The sequence below is a fragment of the Miniopterus natalensis genome, chromosome 4, assembly GCF_054644295.1.
Source record: "Miniopterus natalensis isolate mMinNat1 chromosome 4, mMinNat1.hap1, whole genome shotgun sequence".
NCBI lineage: Eukaryota > Metazoa > Chordata > Mammalia > Chiroptera > Miniopteridae > Miniopterus > Miniopterus natalensis.
The window spans coordinates 58,677,743-58,693,232 of NC_142084.1; the positions used below are offsets into that span (position 1 = coordinate 58,677,743).

The 15,490-nt window shown below is 45.1% G+C and overlaps 1 protein-coding gene across 1 annotated transcript in view; it reads right to left on the reverse strand.

Annotated features, from left to right (window-relative positions):
• Positions 1 to 15,490, reverse strand: part of MSRA (methionine sulfoxide reductase A) — a 350,861-nt gene that overhangs the window by 6,325 nt on the left and 329,046 nt on the right. Inside the window, exon 6 of the mRNA XM_087815975.1 lies at positions 4,562 to 4,671. Within this exon, the coding sequence (XP_087672101.1) occupies positions 4,562 to 4,671 (110 nt within the window). The remainder of the gene's footprint in view (positions 1 to 4,561; positions 4,672 to 15,490) is intronic.

Here is a 15,490-nt window from a genome sequence, read left to right on the forward strand (position 1 = left end):
TACCACAAACTGGGTGGTTTAGAACAATGGCAGTTTATCGCCTGTAGTTTTAGATGCAAAACTACAGACGATGAAAGTTTTTGGCAGGGTCCTGCTCCTTCTGAAGATGTAGGGCGGGATCGGTTCCAGGACTCTCTCCAGCTTCTGGTAGATCCTGGGCTGTGGCAGCTTGACTGCAGTCGTTACCTGGCATGTTCCCTGCATAGGTATGGAAAACTTCCCTTCTTATGAAGACATCAGTCATATTGGATTAGGTGCCCGCTCTGTTCCTGTATGGCCTCATCTTAATTAATGACATTTGCTACAACCCTATTTCCAAACAAGGTCACATTCTGAGGTGCTAGGGGTTAGGACCTCAACAGATGAATTTGGGGAGGGCACCGTTCAACCCATAACAAACGCCTTCCTGCCCTTACCCAAAGCCATTTCTCTGTAGATTGAATTAGCCCAGACAGAGCCGATTTCCTCTACAGAATCTTCCCTAACAGCCCCCCCAACCCCTCCCCCACTTACCACATACCCGTGTTCCTCCCAGACTGGGTTGGATGTCCCTCCCCAATTTCCAATGATTCTAACACTCCTACCCACTGTATTAAGGTGGTGTCTTTGCTCACATGTCTCTCCCAGATGGGTGAGCACTTCTAGGAGACAGAGAGCAAATATTGCTCATCTGCACCATCCTTCAAACCTGGATATAGCAAGGACTCCATAAAGTGCTGACTAACCTAGCAGACAAACAACTGAATGAACTGCACCAATGAAAACCACCCTGCAGCTGACCTCTGAACAGACCTGTGCTTCATGCCCGCCTTATTCATAGAAACTGCTGGTCAACGTGCCTTCCTTTGCTGGAAGACACTAGTAGAGAAGCAATTAGAGAATGAAAACTGCGGCCTTGGTGTTTGCCAGGTCCTGTGCTAGGACACGTGAATTACTTTATTTGTCCTCGATAATACAACAATATAATGATGTAGTATCATCCTCATTTTACAGATGAGTAATCTGAGGCTCAAAGTTCAGCAGCTCCCCTAAGGACCAATGATGATGTGAGCTCTGTTCTGTAGGAGTCCGAGTCTGCTCGCTCTGCTGTACGCCTCGAATGGTGTGGAGTCCTCCCACTCTGCTCCTTCTGGTCCCCCAGTTCCACACTGACCTCCACAGAGGGTTGGCTCATGGAAACCATCAAGTTCTGGGTCAAAGCTGGCTGCTCTATCTGGACCGTGCCAGCTCCACCCAGTGCCCTATTGTGACCTTGGAGGTCAGGCTGGGCTGAGAGATAGCAAATAGAGAGCAAAGCCACGGCTCAATCCCCCTGAATTGTCTATGCGCAGTCTCAGCAGAAGTCTCTCCACTGGCTTGAGTAGAGACCATGGTCAAGGACAGGATGGAGGATGGACGAGCAGTGTTTCTGCTGCTGGGCACCCTGCTGCTGCCCTGGGCACACGGAGCCCCGACATGTAGGTCTCTCTTGGTGTTACTATGTCTGTGCCTCGCAATCCAGGGGAATCACCCGGGAGCTGTGTTCCAAAGGGCAAGTCCTAGGATGCTGATTCTGTAGTTCTGGGTGGGACCTGGGGAACTGCACTTTAAAAAATAAATAAAATATCTATATCTATATCTATATAGATAGATATAGATATAGATATCTTTATTGATTTCAGAGAGAGGAAGGGAGAGGGGGAGAGAGACAGAAACATCAGTGATGAGAGAGTCATTGATCGGCTGCCTCCTGCACACCCCCCACTGGGGATCGAGCCTGAAACCCAGGCATGTGCCCTGACCGGGAATCAAACCTCGATCTCCTGGATCCTAGGTGGATGCTCAACCACTGAGCCATGCCGGCCAAGCGGGAACTGCACTTTCAATAAGCCCCTCAAGTGAATGTGATGGGGGTGGGGGCTGGACCAGACTTTCAAGTCATTGCTCCCTCAACACCACCAACTTTAAAGTTATATGTGGAGAAGGCTGGTGTGTATGTATTTAACACCTATGTTAAGTACCAGAGTTTTCCAGAGTGAATGACCAGTAAACCCTTTAAGTAAACCCTTTGAGAGGGGTAACCATCTGTCAAGCTGGAGATACCACCTGGCCATGTCCTGTAGCTTTAAGGCCAAGGGTGATCCTAAAAAGATTTGCCCTGCTTCTTTCTCTTTGAATACACTCTGAAGGCTCATGTGGAGCCTAACTGGTCTAATGCAAAACCATAATATGATATAATCATAATGAAGACAGTGTATTAACACCTGTTATGGCTTCATCTCCCTAGCTCCTGAGAATTTATGGAGCCTTGTGTTACATTCAATTTGTTGGTTGACAAATATCAAACCTCTACCACATGCCCAGAGCTGTTTTAGGAGCTGGGTTTATAACAGAATGACATATCCATTTCCTACCCTTAAGAAGTTTTACTATCAAGTGAGGGGAAGGAAGTATTAAATGTACAAATGAGTCAATAAATAAGTTAATTTCAGCTCCTGTTAAGTGGTGTGAAGCAGAAAAATGGGCTCATGAGGTGGAAGGTCTGCAGGTGGCTGTTGAGACTGTTCTAGTAGGGGGTCACAGAAAGCCTTTTAATTTATTTATTTATTTATTTATTTATTTATTATTTTTTAATCCTCACCGAGGATATTTTTTCCATTGCTTTTCAGAGAGAGTGGAAGGGAGAGAAAGAGAGAGATTGAGAAACATTGACATGAGAGAGACAATTGGTTGCCTCCAGCTCTCGCCCTGACTGGGGCAGAACCTGCAACCGAGGCATGTGCCCTTGGCTGGAATTGAACCTGGGACCCTACAGTCTGCAGGCTGATGCTCTAACCACTGAGCAAAACAGGCCAGGGCAACAGAAAGCCTTCTTAGGATGACCAGACCCATCTAATGAGGAGATGTATTTCCAAGCAAAAGCAACAGCAAGTGCAAAGTCCCTGAGTGATGAATGAGCCCGGTATGTTTTAGAAGCAGACAGGTCAGTGCACCTGGGGCACTGGGGAAAGATGGGCTCAGAGAGGTCAGTAGGGCCCAGATCATGCCCCACAGAGGCACAGTGAGGACTTCAGATTTTATTCTGGTTACAATTAGATGCCATCAGAGAGTCTAATCAGGAGAATGAGAAATAAAAGGTGCTTGAGAAAGATGCTCTGACTGCTACAGAGGACAGATGGTGCAGGGACAAGAGGGGAAGAAGAAAGGTGAGTTAGTGGGCATGAGAGGGTGATGGCCTGGCTGGGTTTATAGCAGTGGGGATGGACAGAAGTGGTTGGGATCTGGATGTCACTGGGTAATGCTGACTGAGCTTGCAATGCACTGGATGTGGGAGGAAAATAGAGTCAAGGATGACTCCTAGATGCTTTTCTTGCCTAAGCAAACAGATGGATGTGGGTACCATTTATTGAACTGTGGAAGGCTTGTAAGAAAGCATGTGGAGTGGGGTCAGATACATCGATGGTTCGGTTTTGGCCACATTAAGTTTGAGGCGCCTCTTAGTCTTCTGAGATGCTGAGTAGGGCGGGTGGTTATTGAGTAGAGCTCGGTGGAGAGGTCTAAGCGGGATAATGTGAGACTGTATAAAGACGACATTTGAAGTTATGGCTGGGTGACTGGAGAGAGGTGCTCTGAGAGAAGAGGTCTCGGGTTTTGAAAGAGGAGGATTCAGCGAAAGGACATGAGAAGGAACGGCCACTGATGTAGGAGGACACCAAGCAAGGGCATTCTATCAGTGACATTTTGCCCAGAGATGACCCCGGATTGAACCAAGAGTCTTGGGCAAAACTCTTCGAAAAAGAAAGACTCCTTTCTCCTTGGCCCAGACTAGAATGAAGCCAAATGCCATCCCTCTAAATCAAGGTTACATTTTTAAAAAGGCAGCAGCAGGCTGTGTTAATACTCATCCGTATACTAAAGATGAGGACACTGAAGCTCGGAGAGGTTAAGTTAGTGGCTCCATGTCATACAGCTAGCAAACAACGGTGCCAACTCGGAACTTCTGACTCCACACCCCACCCCCTTCCATCTTAACCAGTGTCCTGCCAGCTAGGACAGAGCTAGGGACTTCCATGCCCAAACCGCAGTGCCTTCTGTAGACTTGAGTTCTGTCTCCAGCCGTGCTTCTTTTTCTCTCAGTCACCAACACATTGATAGAATCTCTTTGGAAAAAGAGAATTTCTAAGACACCCTGATAGTGCAGGTGAAGAGAAGCCACTCTGGACCAAAGAGATGAAATGAGCCCTCCCTATCACCATCTGATTAGCCATGTCTCTGGGTCTAGAGCTTGCAGTCATTTGGGGAAAAAAACCTACAGTCTGAAGTGATTTCATTCCAGTGGGACTTGCAAGGGAGTATCTCTGAACTCCCCCACCAGGAGTTTTGCTCTGTGGTGCTGCTGGACCCAAGAATTCATTAGGTTCTCTATCCACAGAATATATGTATAAGTCCCTTGGGCTCCAAGGGACTCTCCTAAAATTCACAACCATGGGGTCTCCTATTTTCCTGGTCAGCCCCAATTCTATGCAATTTTCAACCAAGTTGAGACATTAAACACAAAACTGTGGAAGGATTTTGTACTTACATATGACTTTTCATGTAAAGATATTCACATTTCAGTTTGCATGACCACTGGCAGCATGACATCCGTATCAGCACAGCATGTAAAACGGTGCAGTTGAGATCGTACACATCCTGAGGAAAGATTAAGAATAAAGAGGCTAAATGTTGCTTCAATGTTTACATATAACAATTTAATAAATACAGTTATGTTTTGTATTAATGTAATTTAAGTAAAAATATTTTCCCCTAACCATTTTGAATGGAAAAGTACAGTGTTTTAGAATTGGAAAGAACCTTAGAGATGATGTTATTGAAGTTTTCATTGCATAGGTGAGAAAACTGAAGCCCCTAGAGGTAGGTAGCCTGTATCCCTGCAGAGAAATTCCACAAAGTTTATTTTTATATTAAAGAATATACAAATTCCTTGGGCTCCTGGGGACTCTTGTAAATTTCACAACCACAGGTCTCAGATTGCTCAGGTCAGCTTCAATTCTGCATAATTTCCAACAAAATGGAGATGGTTTGAATAGAAATACCTTTCATATTTTACTTTCTTGTGAAAAATTTTTAATGTCATTGCCTTTTCTCCCCATGTATAAACATGGTTAGCACTTAGAAGGCAGTTTGCCTGATGGTTATGAGAACCACTGGAGCCAGACTGCCCAATTTCAAACTTTAGCTCAGTGATGTTAGCTGTTGGGTCTTGGGCAGATATCCTAATCTTAAACTTGCTTCTGTTGTCTCACCTTTCAAAGGAGCAGTAATAATAATCAGTTATCTCATGGGGTTTGTGTGATATTTTAATTGTTTTAGAGAAAACAGAATGGTGCCTGGCAAATAGCAAGTGGTCAATAGTTTAGATTTTATGATGTTTATTTTTCTCATGACTCAAGTGACATTTGAAAGACATAAAAAGAAGTCAAAGTAATCCTATTACACAGGAAATGCCAAATTTTTATTCCTCTCAGAGTGCTATTGGGATGATCTCTAGAATTAAAATTGGGTGAAAGGTGGTACCAGTACTCACAAGAAGAAACACAGGAGAGAGATCAGGAAGGGAGAGGCTGGTCAAACTAATAAAAGACTCGTGGACACAGACAAACAGCATGGTGACTACCAGAGGGAAAGGGGGCGGGGGAGGGAGAAGGGGGTACAGGGGGGATAATTGGGGATGGAAGGAGACTTGACTTGGGGTGCTAAACACACAGTACAGTATACAGATGATGTGTTATAGATTGTACACCTGAAACCTATATAGTTTTATTAACCAGTGTCACCCCAATAAATTCAATAAGAATAAATTAAAAGAAAAAGGAAATATAGGAGAGGAATGAGTTAGGAAAGGAGGGGGCTGGTCAGTTTCCCTTTGCTGTAAAATGTCTGGTGTTTGTGTCCTTCTTGTGGAGAGGTCCTTGAAAATATCTGTTCAGAGCTGAGGAGAATTTCATGTTCTACACCAAGACAATACACCAAGGCCCTGTTCCTCAAGGGTCAGTGAGGCCTAATTTCAAATAAGTGAATGTTCCCACTTGGGCTTCCCAACTAGGAGGGCAACAGCAGATCTAGGCCCAGGGTTTGTGGTTGCATCTCCTCCCCAAAGGCCCTCAGTGGGAGATGCTTCCAAGAAGCTAAGCTATGGTGAAGGCAGTAACCATAGGCACAGTCTCCCAATTGTGGTGCCTGTGGCAGGCTTGGGGGGCACACTTTTGTCTGATGGGTCTCCCGCCTGGTGTTAACCTGGCTAAGCCACTGCTATCTGTGTGCCGGGGGAGTAGGGGGTAGGGGGTAGGGGGTAGGGGGTAGGAGAAGGGGGCATTGTCTTTAAGTTCCTTCCAAGCCAACCAACCTTGACTGTTGAGCTCTGGCTCTCTTCCTCTCCCTTCTTTCTGCTTTTAGTGACATGTGGTCATAAAATAAATATCAAATCTGAGAAATCAAAAAAGTTGAAAATCGTTGGTGGGGAGCCTGCAGACATTACAGAGTTCCCGTGGCAGGTGAATATTTTTGACAAAGAGAGACATCTCTGTGGCGGATCGATTCTCAGTGAGTGGTGGGTTCTAACTGCATCTCACTGCTTTATAAACAAAGATAAGTAAGTACTGCAAACAAACTTCTTTTAAACCAGTGTGGTAGAATATTTGCCCCTACATGTTTATTATTATTCTGAAACCTCCATCCAGGTTTGTCAGCCATAGAACAAAGTGCCAGGAGACTAAATAAAGGTCCATGTGGCTGAATATCACCCTTTGCAGGTGTGAGAGACACTGTTCTCCTTCCTTCTAGGGGCTTTTACATCTTGTTGTGTAGGACCCAAATGGCAAAACAAACGTTCCTTGGACTTCTCAGCATCTTGCCAAGTGCATGGTCCAAATCTCTGGAGAGTTATTTCCTAAGCATTTGCTCACTCTCGGGGAGAGAGGAGGTTGACAGTGACCACAGAGTTGGAGAATTCTACAAGGAAGGGCCTGGAACCCTGGGACAGGGCCCCCGGCCTGGCTGCATAGCAGCAGCTCCTGAGATGTTGTCTTAGTCTAAGTACCCCAGTCAGCATTGTTGAGAAACTTCCCAGGTGTCCATCAGAGAGCTTATCCAGCCCTTCATGCAAATCAAGGGTCCATTCCCTCAATGATTTGTGCATAGCATGGCTTCCCCGACATTGGTCGATGAAATTTAGAAGTAACTTTGCCCAAGCAAGAGGCCATCAGGTCAAGAGCTGCTGCCAACAGCGCAGAGCTGGAACTCACGTGGGTCACCTCCTGCCCAGTTGGGGCTCTTTACCTGGCTCTATGCCAAGGGCAGGGCCCCAGGTACGACACCTCCCCATCTCTCAGGATCACAGCCTCAGACTGTTGGAATTATTTTCTCATAAGGCTTACCTTTTGCTCTTCTACCACTTACTTTTTTTCTCCTTTTGTTTTGAAATAAGATCTACCTTGGAAGTCGTACACGATCAGAGAAACATTATCACCAAGAATTTGACAAAGACGAAAGTGGACAAGCTAATTATTCACCCTTATTTTGACAGCTGGCTCATGGATAACGACATTGCTTTGCTCTTGCTCAAATCCCCATTTAACTTGAGTGTCACGAGAGTCCCCATCTGCCTTTCACAAGTCACTGACATACAGAGATGGAGAAACTGCTGGGTGTCTGGATGGGGCACTACCAGTGAGTTACTATAGCCCAACTCACTGGGGGGTATCACCCTGGCTGATGTTTGCAACAAGAAGCCAAAAGCTGGAGGCTCTGCTGGCCCTGGGAAATCTGCCTGGTGGATTTGGGGCTTTAAGTTGATGAACCTTCTCCTCAGTTCACATGATGAACCTTCTCCTCAGTTCACATGGCTGTCATCCTTCCTAGGCCTTCCTGGCTTCCTGGAGCAAGTTTTATGTCCATATTGTGGACCATGAATCTTGAATAGGGCCTCGGATAACCCAGGCACAGGTTTTCAGAGTCTCAGGGGTGACTTAAAGAAATTTTGAGGGATGTATCGATGAGCAAAGGGGTGGCAAAATAGACTGAGGTCCAGGAAATCCCTACCAATGTCATCCAGAGCAGTTCTGTTCCAGCTGATGGTGTCAGTGCTTCTTCCCTGGGTTAAAGGGCTCTGTGGCTAAAATATCTGAAAACCACAGGTCGAGGAGAAGGGGTAAACTGATTGTGAACTGGTCCTTATAGAGTCAACCTGCAAACTGCTTTTCCCAGCAACACACAAGATGGTGGCCTTTTGCCCTTCATCTTGGTACATGTGTCTTGCCTCATAATCAACAGAGTAGAAAAAAAAAAAAATTCCTCCATTCAGTGCTACTCTTCCAAGCAGGCATCCAAATGGCTGTACATGGATTCCCACATGGTCCCAAAGCTCGGAGCTATGTTAGAATTCCTCACTGGGAACTGCCCATACAAGTTTATCATGAGCTTCAAAAAGGGCCACCTTCTTGACCTAGAGTCCCTCATGCTTCATTCAGCACATGCTCACTGAACCTCTGCTATGACCCAGACAGTGTTCTAGGCTCTAGGGTTTCAGCAATACCGTACAAAGAGAAAACTATCCTCCTCTTTGGGGAGTGAACATTCTTGGTGTTGGGCTCAGCTCCTCCATAGGCAGTGAATTCCTCAAGGGCCCTGACAAATTCAAGCTCATCTTTATGTGCTGAGGGCCCTAGGACAGAACTTGTCACTGTGGATTCTCTTTACATCCTTGTGGATTTAAAAGAAACACCTTTTTAGGAACCCTAGTTGGAGCCCAGCAACTTCTGCAGGGCAAGAAGATGGTGCAGGCAGGCGGAAATCCAGTAGGGTCCAGTTCTGGGGACCTCGGGATTCTGAGAGAGTGGGCTTTAGAGTCTCCCGGTCATCTCTCCTACCCCGTCCTCACTCAGTCCAAATTTGGGTTGTGCTCTTCCCTTGTCATTGAGATGAAAATTCACAATGTGGGGGGTGCCTGACTTCCACTCAAAGGGACCACTTTGAGCTCAGGGTCCTCTTCCTATCTGCTTCTTCTCTGGGTCAGTTCCTCTGGGAGGTATGCAGCTGGATCTGCAGAAAGTCAACCTCAAGCTGGTCAAATGGAAAAAGTGCTCCCATGCTATGCCTCTGCTCACCAGGAACATGCTGTGTGCGGGAAGCCCTCACGGTGGGAAGGACGCCTGCCAGGTAATGGAGGTTGGAGAAATTCTAATTTGCTGGGAGAAGGGCTGCCACAGAGGGCTGGCCAAACTCTCTAGGATAATTGGCTCCCATATTCCTCCTCTGGATAAGTTTCCTAAGGTTGTTGCAACAAGTGACCCCAAACAGGGTAGATTAAAACAACAGGAATGTATTCTCTCACAGTTCTTGAGGCTGGAAGTCCAAAATCAAAGTATCAGCAGAGTTGTGTTCCCTTTGGAGGCTCCAGGAGAGGATCCTTCCTTGCCCTTTCTGGTTTCCGGTGGCTGATGGCAATCCTTGGCATTCCTTAGCTTATAGAAGCATCACTCCAGCCTCTGCCTCCATCTTCCCACGGCCTTCTCCCTGTGTGTGTGTCTTCTGTTTTCTCTTAAAAGGATATTGTTGGACTAGGGCTCACCCTAATTCAGTAGGACTTCATCTTAATTAAACTAATCACATATACAAGGACCCTATTTCCAAATAAGGTCCCAGCCTGAGGTCCCAGGTGGACACGAATTTGGGAGAGATGCTATTCCACCCAGTACAGATGTTCTGTAACCAAAGAGAGGCTGTGCAGGGCAGTGGTTGGGGGTACAGGCTCCCTTAGCTTCTTTCCCAGCTTCTCTGCATACTGCCTGCGGCTTCCCTCGGTGCCTGCGCCTTTTCAGATTTTATCATCTGTAAAATGGGGATACTCAGAGTGCCCACCTTTTAGACCTGTTGTGGAAATGGAGTCAATGCACAAACACAGAGCAGCGCGCTGTACGGGAGGGCCACGGGAAACGCTGTGAATATCGTGTTCTCCGTCACCATCTCCATGCCTATCAGTGCTCAGTAGCATGCTAGCCACTCCCAAATACATGAAAGGGTTACGCACCAGCCCTAGGAAGCCGGCCTATTTCAGATGGGGAAACTGAGGATGAGGGGAGCTGACAGCCTTTGGGGGATACACCAGCAAGATACGTTACAGGCCCAGAATTCTAGAGTTAGAGCCACTTTTGGGGTTCCAGTAGAAACGGGGCTCCAACGCCAGCCACGTAGCCTAGCCGTGCTCAGATACGGCTGCTCAACAACGGCTAAGGTGCTGGGAGCTACCATGGAGGACAGCGCCCCCCGTGTCAGGGCGGGCTTAGCCCCGCACGCCCGTCACGGCCTTCCATTCACACAGCTGTCCCGCCGGAGAGGTGCGATTATCACCAGCACAAAAACCATGCCTCAAAACACCGAGGAAAACGTTCCCGTTCTCTCAGCTAGAGCTCCACCCTGGGATTTGAACCGAGGTCTGTCTGGCTCCAGAAATTTAGGTTCTTAACTGTACTGCTGTTGTGCCCAGGATCTTTCATGGAGATCCTCTCTTTTTCCAGAGAAGTGACTGTAATTTATTTTAAAGAAAGATCATGGGATTTTCCAGTGACCTCAAGGATTTTGGTAAAGGATGGTTTGGTTCCAAGGAAGCTGATGGGCACAGCAGCCTGCTCACAAGGAGAACATTCTGGTTAAAGAAATCAAACACGTGTCCTGTTTTTTCTATGTTATTGGTTTTGTATTAGGATTTGGGGCATATCATTGAATGATGCTCCTTATCAGTTTTTTTGCATCATTTAATATCTTCAAAGATAAAGCTTTGTAAGCTGTGAAATAGGTACCGCCTGATCCTATTCCTGTAAAATGACTATGCATATGCGCGTATGTAAGGATGTGGAAAGTTATATTTGACTAAGGAGTTTCCTCTGCATGGTTGGAATTAGAAATGTTTATTTCACTTATTCGAGTATGTGGTAAAGAAAATTCAAGCGGTATAGATGGTCTACAGTTTACCTCTGATACTCCCCAGAGAAACCACTGCTACAGGGTTACCACTTCCCACCTGAGACATTCTTTTCATGTGCAATCGTGTGTGTTTATGCACAAATTTATTTCTATAATCATGGGTATTCTTCATGTTGTTTTTCCATAGCTGAGTTTTCTGTTAAAGGATGATGATGGATATTCCTTTTTTGACCAAATTGCCATTAGCATTGCATTTGACCAAATTGCTTGCCAGTCTTTCTGACAGTCACAGATCTGGGAGCATAGCCATGTAGTTGGAGAGTCTAACCAAAAGTAAAAATGTCTGCTCATCAAAAGATACCGTAAGTGCTTTTTGCCAGGTGCCTACACAATAGGCTATAGAAGTAACTTGTTACTGTCCCTTCCATTCCCAAACAACTTTTCTCTCCTAGGGTGACAGTGGGGGGCCTCTAGTTTGCCAGAAAAGAAAGGAAAGCACATGGTACCAGCTGGGCATCGTCAGCTGGGGAGTGGGCTGTGGCCGGAAGAATAAGCCTGGAGTGTACACTAAGGTGTCTAATTACCTGGAATGGATCACGGAGGAGACCACGCTGTCAGGCAGGCCCTACATGTATCATCCAGACTCCGGGTACAGTTTGCTTCTATCACCATGGGCCATCTTGTTACTATATTTTGTGATGCTTCTGTTAACCCTGTGACTAAACACTGTGCTGCCTCAAAACCAAGTGTCCTCCTCAGTTTGTGAAATAAGGTCAAGGGCAGGTAAAGGTTGTGAGGAGGGATTCTCATATGATTAGTTGTGCCTGAAACAATCATATACCTATAGGGTATAAAAAAAACCTGGGGCCCACATTCACACCTATGGTTCCCCTGGAACAGGGGGGCAAGTTACCAATTTCAGCTTGAGTCCTCTCCAAAGGTTTGGATGGAGCCTTCTTCCATGGGGAAGTGTATGCCAGGGATCTCTGAAACTGAAAGCCTACTCTTTTCAATTACACACAGGTATGCTTCCACAACTTATTTCATCTTCCAAAGAGATGAATGACTCAATTTTTCTGCTCCCAAAATAAGAAACATTCCAACTCCTCTCCCTTCATTTGTAGCTCATCCCTGAGACCAACAGATTTGGTTTCCAGAAAGATCCTCATTGGTCACCCTCTTTTGCTTCCATATCTACCACCTGGTCCACAGCCCCCGTAAGTGCTGTTTTTACCTCCCAGAGATCATGCACAATGATGCTAAGATTCAGGGTCAGGAAATAACTGAAGTAGAAATGTGCTAGAGATGAGGCCGGAAAGAAATACCATGAATGGGTTGTCGTGACCAAGGCACCTATGCTTGCAAGCATCATAAACTCAACGTGAAGCAAAAAAGGAAATGAGAAATACACTGGGGTGGTACAGAATCAAAAGAAGAGCAGCACAGGCTTGGGAGGCTGTTCTAGCAAACAGCTCCGAGTTTGACTTAATCCAGGGTGCATTTTAGGCCGTCTGGAAGAATGGGTTGACTCTCCATCCTTTATGCGATCATCCATGAGCATAATTCTTCCAATCAGGCAAGACATAATAAGTGGCATTCCCTTCTGAGGCAACTCAGCACATTGAAGAGAGAGTGAAAGCTGTATTCAAAAAGATGTGTTTTCCTTTGAGTTTGCTTTGAGTGGAATTCCTTGAGCTGTGAACAACAGCATAAAACCAAAAGGAAAAATCAACTTTTGTGCACATGTATTCTGAGAGGGGAGAAAAGAGGATGGCATTTGTTTTTCTCTGTCTGACTTACTTCACTTAGCTCAGTACCCTTTAGGTCCATCCATGTTGTCACTAATGGCAAGATTTCATTCTTTTTTATGGTTGAGAAATATTCCATTGTATATATGTACCACATCTTCATCTACTCATCTGTTGATGGGCTCTTGGGTTGCTTCCATATCTTGGCTATTGTAAATTAGGTTGCAATGAACATAGGGGTGCACATATATTTTTGAACTAGTGTTTTGGATTTTTTTGTATATATACCCAGAAGTGGAATTGCTGGGTCATCTGGTAGCTCTGTTTTTAATTTTTTGAGGAACCTCCATACTGTTTTCCACAGTGGTTGCATTAATTTGCAATCCCATCACTAAGTAGGCGCTAGAATTATCAGGGGGATCATTTCGTAAATTATATAAATGTCTAACAAATGCTGTACATCTCAAACATATAAAATAATATTAAATGTAAACTGTGATTGAAAAATTAAACAGAGAGGATAAAAAGGGAGGTTCTCTATGTTGGTCTTCACTGGAACAAGACAGCTTGGCTGCCATTAGACTCTAGAGAAAGGGCGGGTGGAGAAGCATTTAGGTGGGCAAGAGCAGGCAGAATCCGTATACGGTTATGCTTTGCCAAGCCTGCAGAGTTGCCACGGGAATTTTGGCTGTTGGTAAGCAGGTAAATTTGTCTACGAGCAGATGGGTTATGGTCCCGGAGAAAGGTAGGTTTAAAAAGAATTTCCTCTTTTTTGTGAAGAGGCAGTGATGGCAGCCTGGCCTTCAAGGCTGGAAGAGACTGACGCCACAGTCTTGTCCCCTCATCTCAGGACACAGGCTAATGGAGAAGCAGAAACAGCCAGGCCACTCGGCCAGGTTCCTATGAAAGGGAGTCTGTGCAAGGAGGGGGCTGCTTTGCCTCCATCGCAAAGCACGTCAAACTTTGATGTTTGCTAATCCTGTAAGGAAGTAATGAAGATCAGAGTAGGGTTTTTATCTTCATATTGAGGTATGATTTAAATAGAAATGCTTTGATCTTAAGTGTAGTGTTTGATGAGTTTAAAAAATGCATACAGCCATGTAAACTCATACTTCTATCAAGATATAGAACATTTCCAACACCATAGAAAGACCTTTCAAATCCTTCCCCTACCAACCCCAACTGGTTCCCATGCTCCATCCACTCCAACAGAGTCAAACACCATTCTTGCTTTTTTCACTGTGTCAGTTTTGTCTGTTATAGAACTTTCTATTAATGGAATAACATAGTATGCACTTTTTCATGTCAGTAGCTCTCTCCTTATTACTGCAGAGTGGTATTCCACACATATCTTGATGAACACCCAAATCGTTTCCAGTTTGGGGCTATTATTTTTAAAAAAGAGAACAACTATGAAGGGTCTTGTAACAAGTTTTTTGTGTATGTTTTCATTTCTCTTGGGTAAATACCTAAAAGTAAAATGTGGGGTACTATGGAAGAAACTATCCATTAAATAGGGATGCACACATTGGAATGTTACTGGAACAAAAAAATAAAATTTTAAGTTTGTGTTACAGCAGTTAGTTTTTTCATACCCACCAAACCCAGCACACCCGATACACTGTCTAGTATCTGTCATCTGAGAATGGGGGAGGAGCATGTTAGATGCTGAGGTTGAAATGGGCTTCAGTGATTAATACAGAGGTAATCCTGAAAAATCAAGTTCATCCTTGAATGTCAAAGATGAGGTGTTGACTGTTAGAAATAGGATGGACACAGCAACTGTGGTAAGTAACAGGATCGGCAAATCACTGCAATTGTGTGAGCAGGGGACTCTTTGGCCGTCGTCACTAATAATGGGGTCCCCAGCACTGAAATAAAGCCCACTAAGGTCTTCATTGGTCTGTTTAACCAGAAAACAAATGACTATATGTGATGAGTAGAGGCCTCCTTGAGCACAAGTCTTGAACAAACAAACAAACAAAAAATCTTCAAATAGCCAATAAACATGCATAAAACATTTTATACTTACTATCTAGAAAATACAAATTAAAAGCCACAATGAAATAACTCTATAACTTCCCAGAAGGGCTAACATTAAAAATACTAGTAATGCTGAGGCTGACAGGATGTGAAGACACAGGAGCCGTATATGCCGCTACTCAGAGGACAAATTGGTACAACCCCTTGGAACAACTCTGGCTGCATGTACAGATGAAGCCGGCCTGAAGCTGCCTCTCCTGCCCCAGGAATGGTCTCTCTTCCATCCCTGCCTTCCCAGAAGATGCCTGTATATCTGTCTCCAGCCAAATTCAAAACATCAGAATGTTCTGAAAGGGTCCTCTTGACCACCTCAAAGCTAAATTAGAAAGCATGACATATTTGGGGCTAACAGAGCTTTTCCACTTGAAGGCCAGCCTTGGCTTCTCTCTTTTCCAGGGGGACCAAAACCATCTACTGAGGGAGATTCCAATATGCAGGCTAAGGTACCCTTGACCCATATTTTAAAAATTTCAATTGTTATGGTTGGATAGTCACAAAGAATTTGAAGATAGGCCCTCCTGTATGGTTTCAAGGTTATGATCCTGACTAATGACAGGAGGCAAACCCCTGTTCTCTGTCCTTGCTGTCCAGGTCTGTGTTCTCGACCATCCATGGGCACAGCTGCAGCCAAGGTTAGTGCCAGTGCGGGGACTACTGACCTTGAATGAATCATCCCCCTTGTCTGACCCCAACACACATGTTGAGAAGGACAACTAGCCTTGAAACAATGAACAATGCAA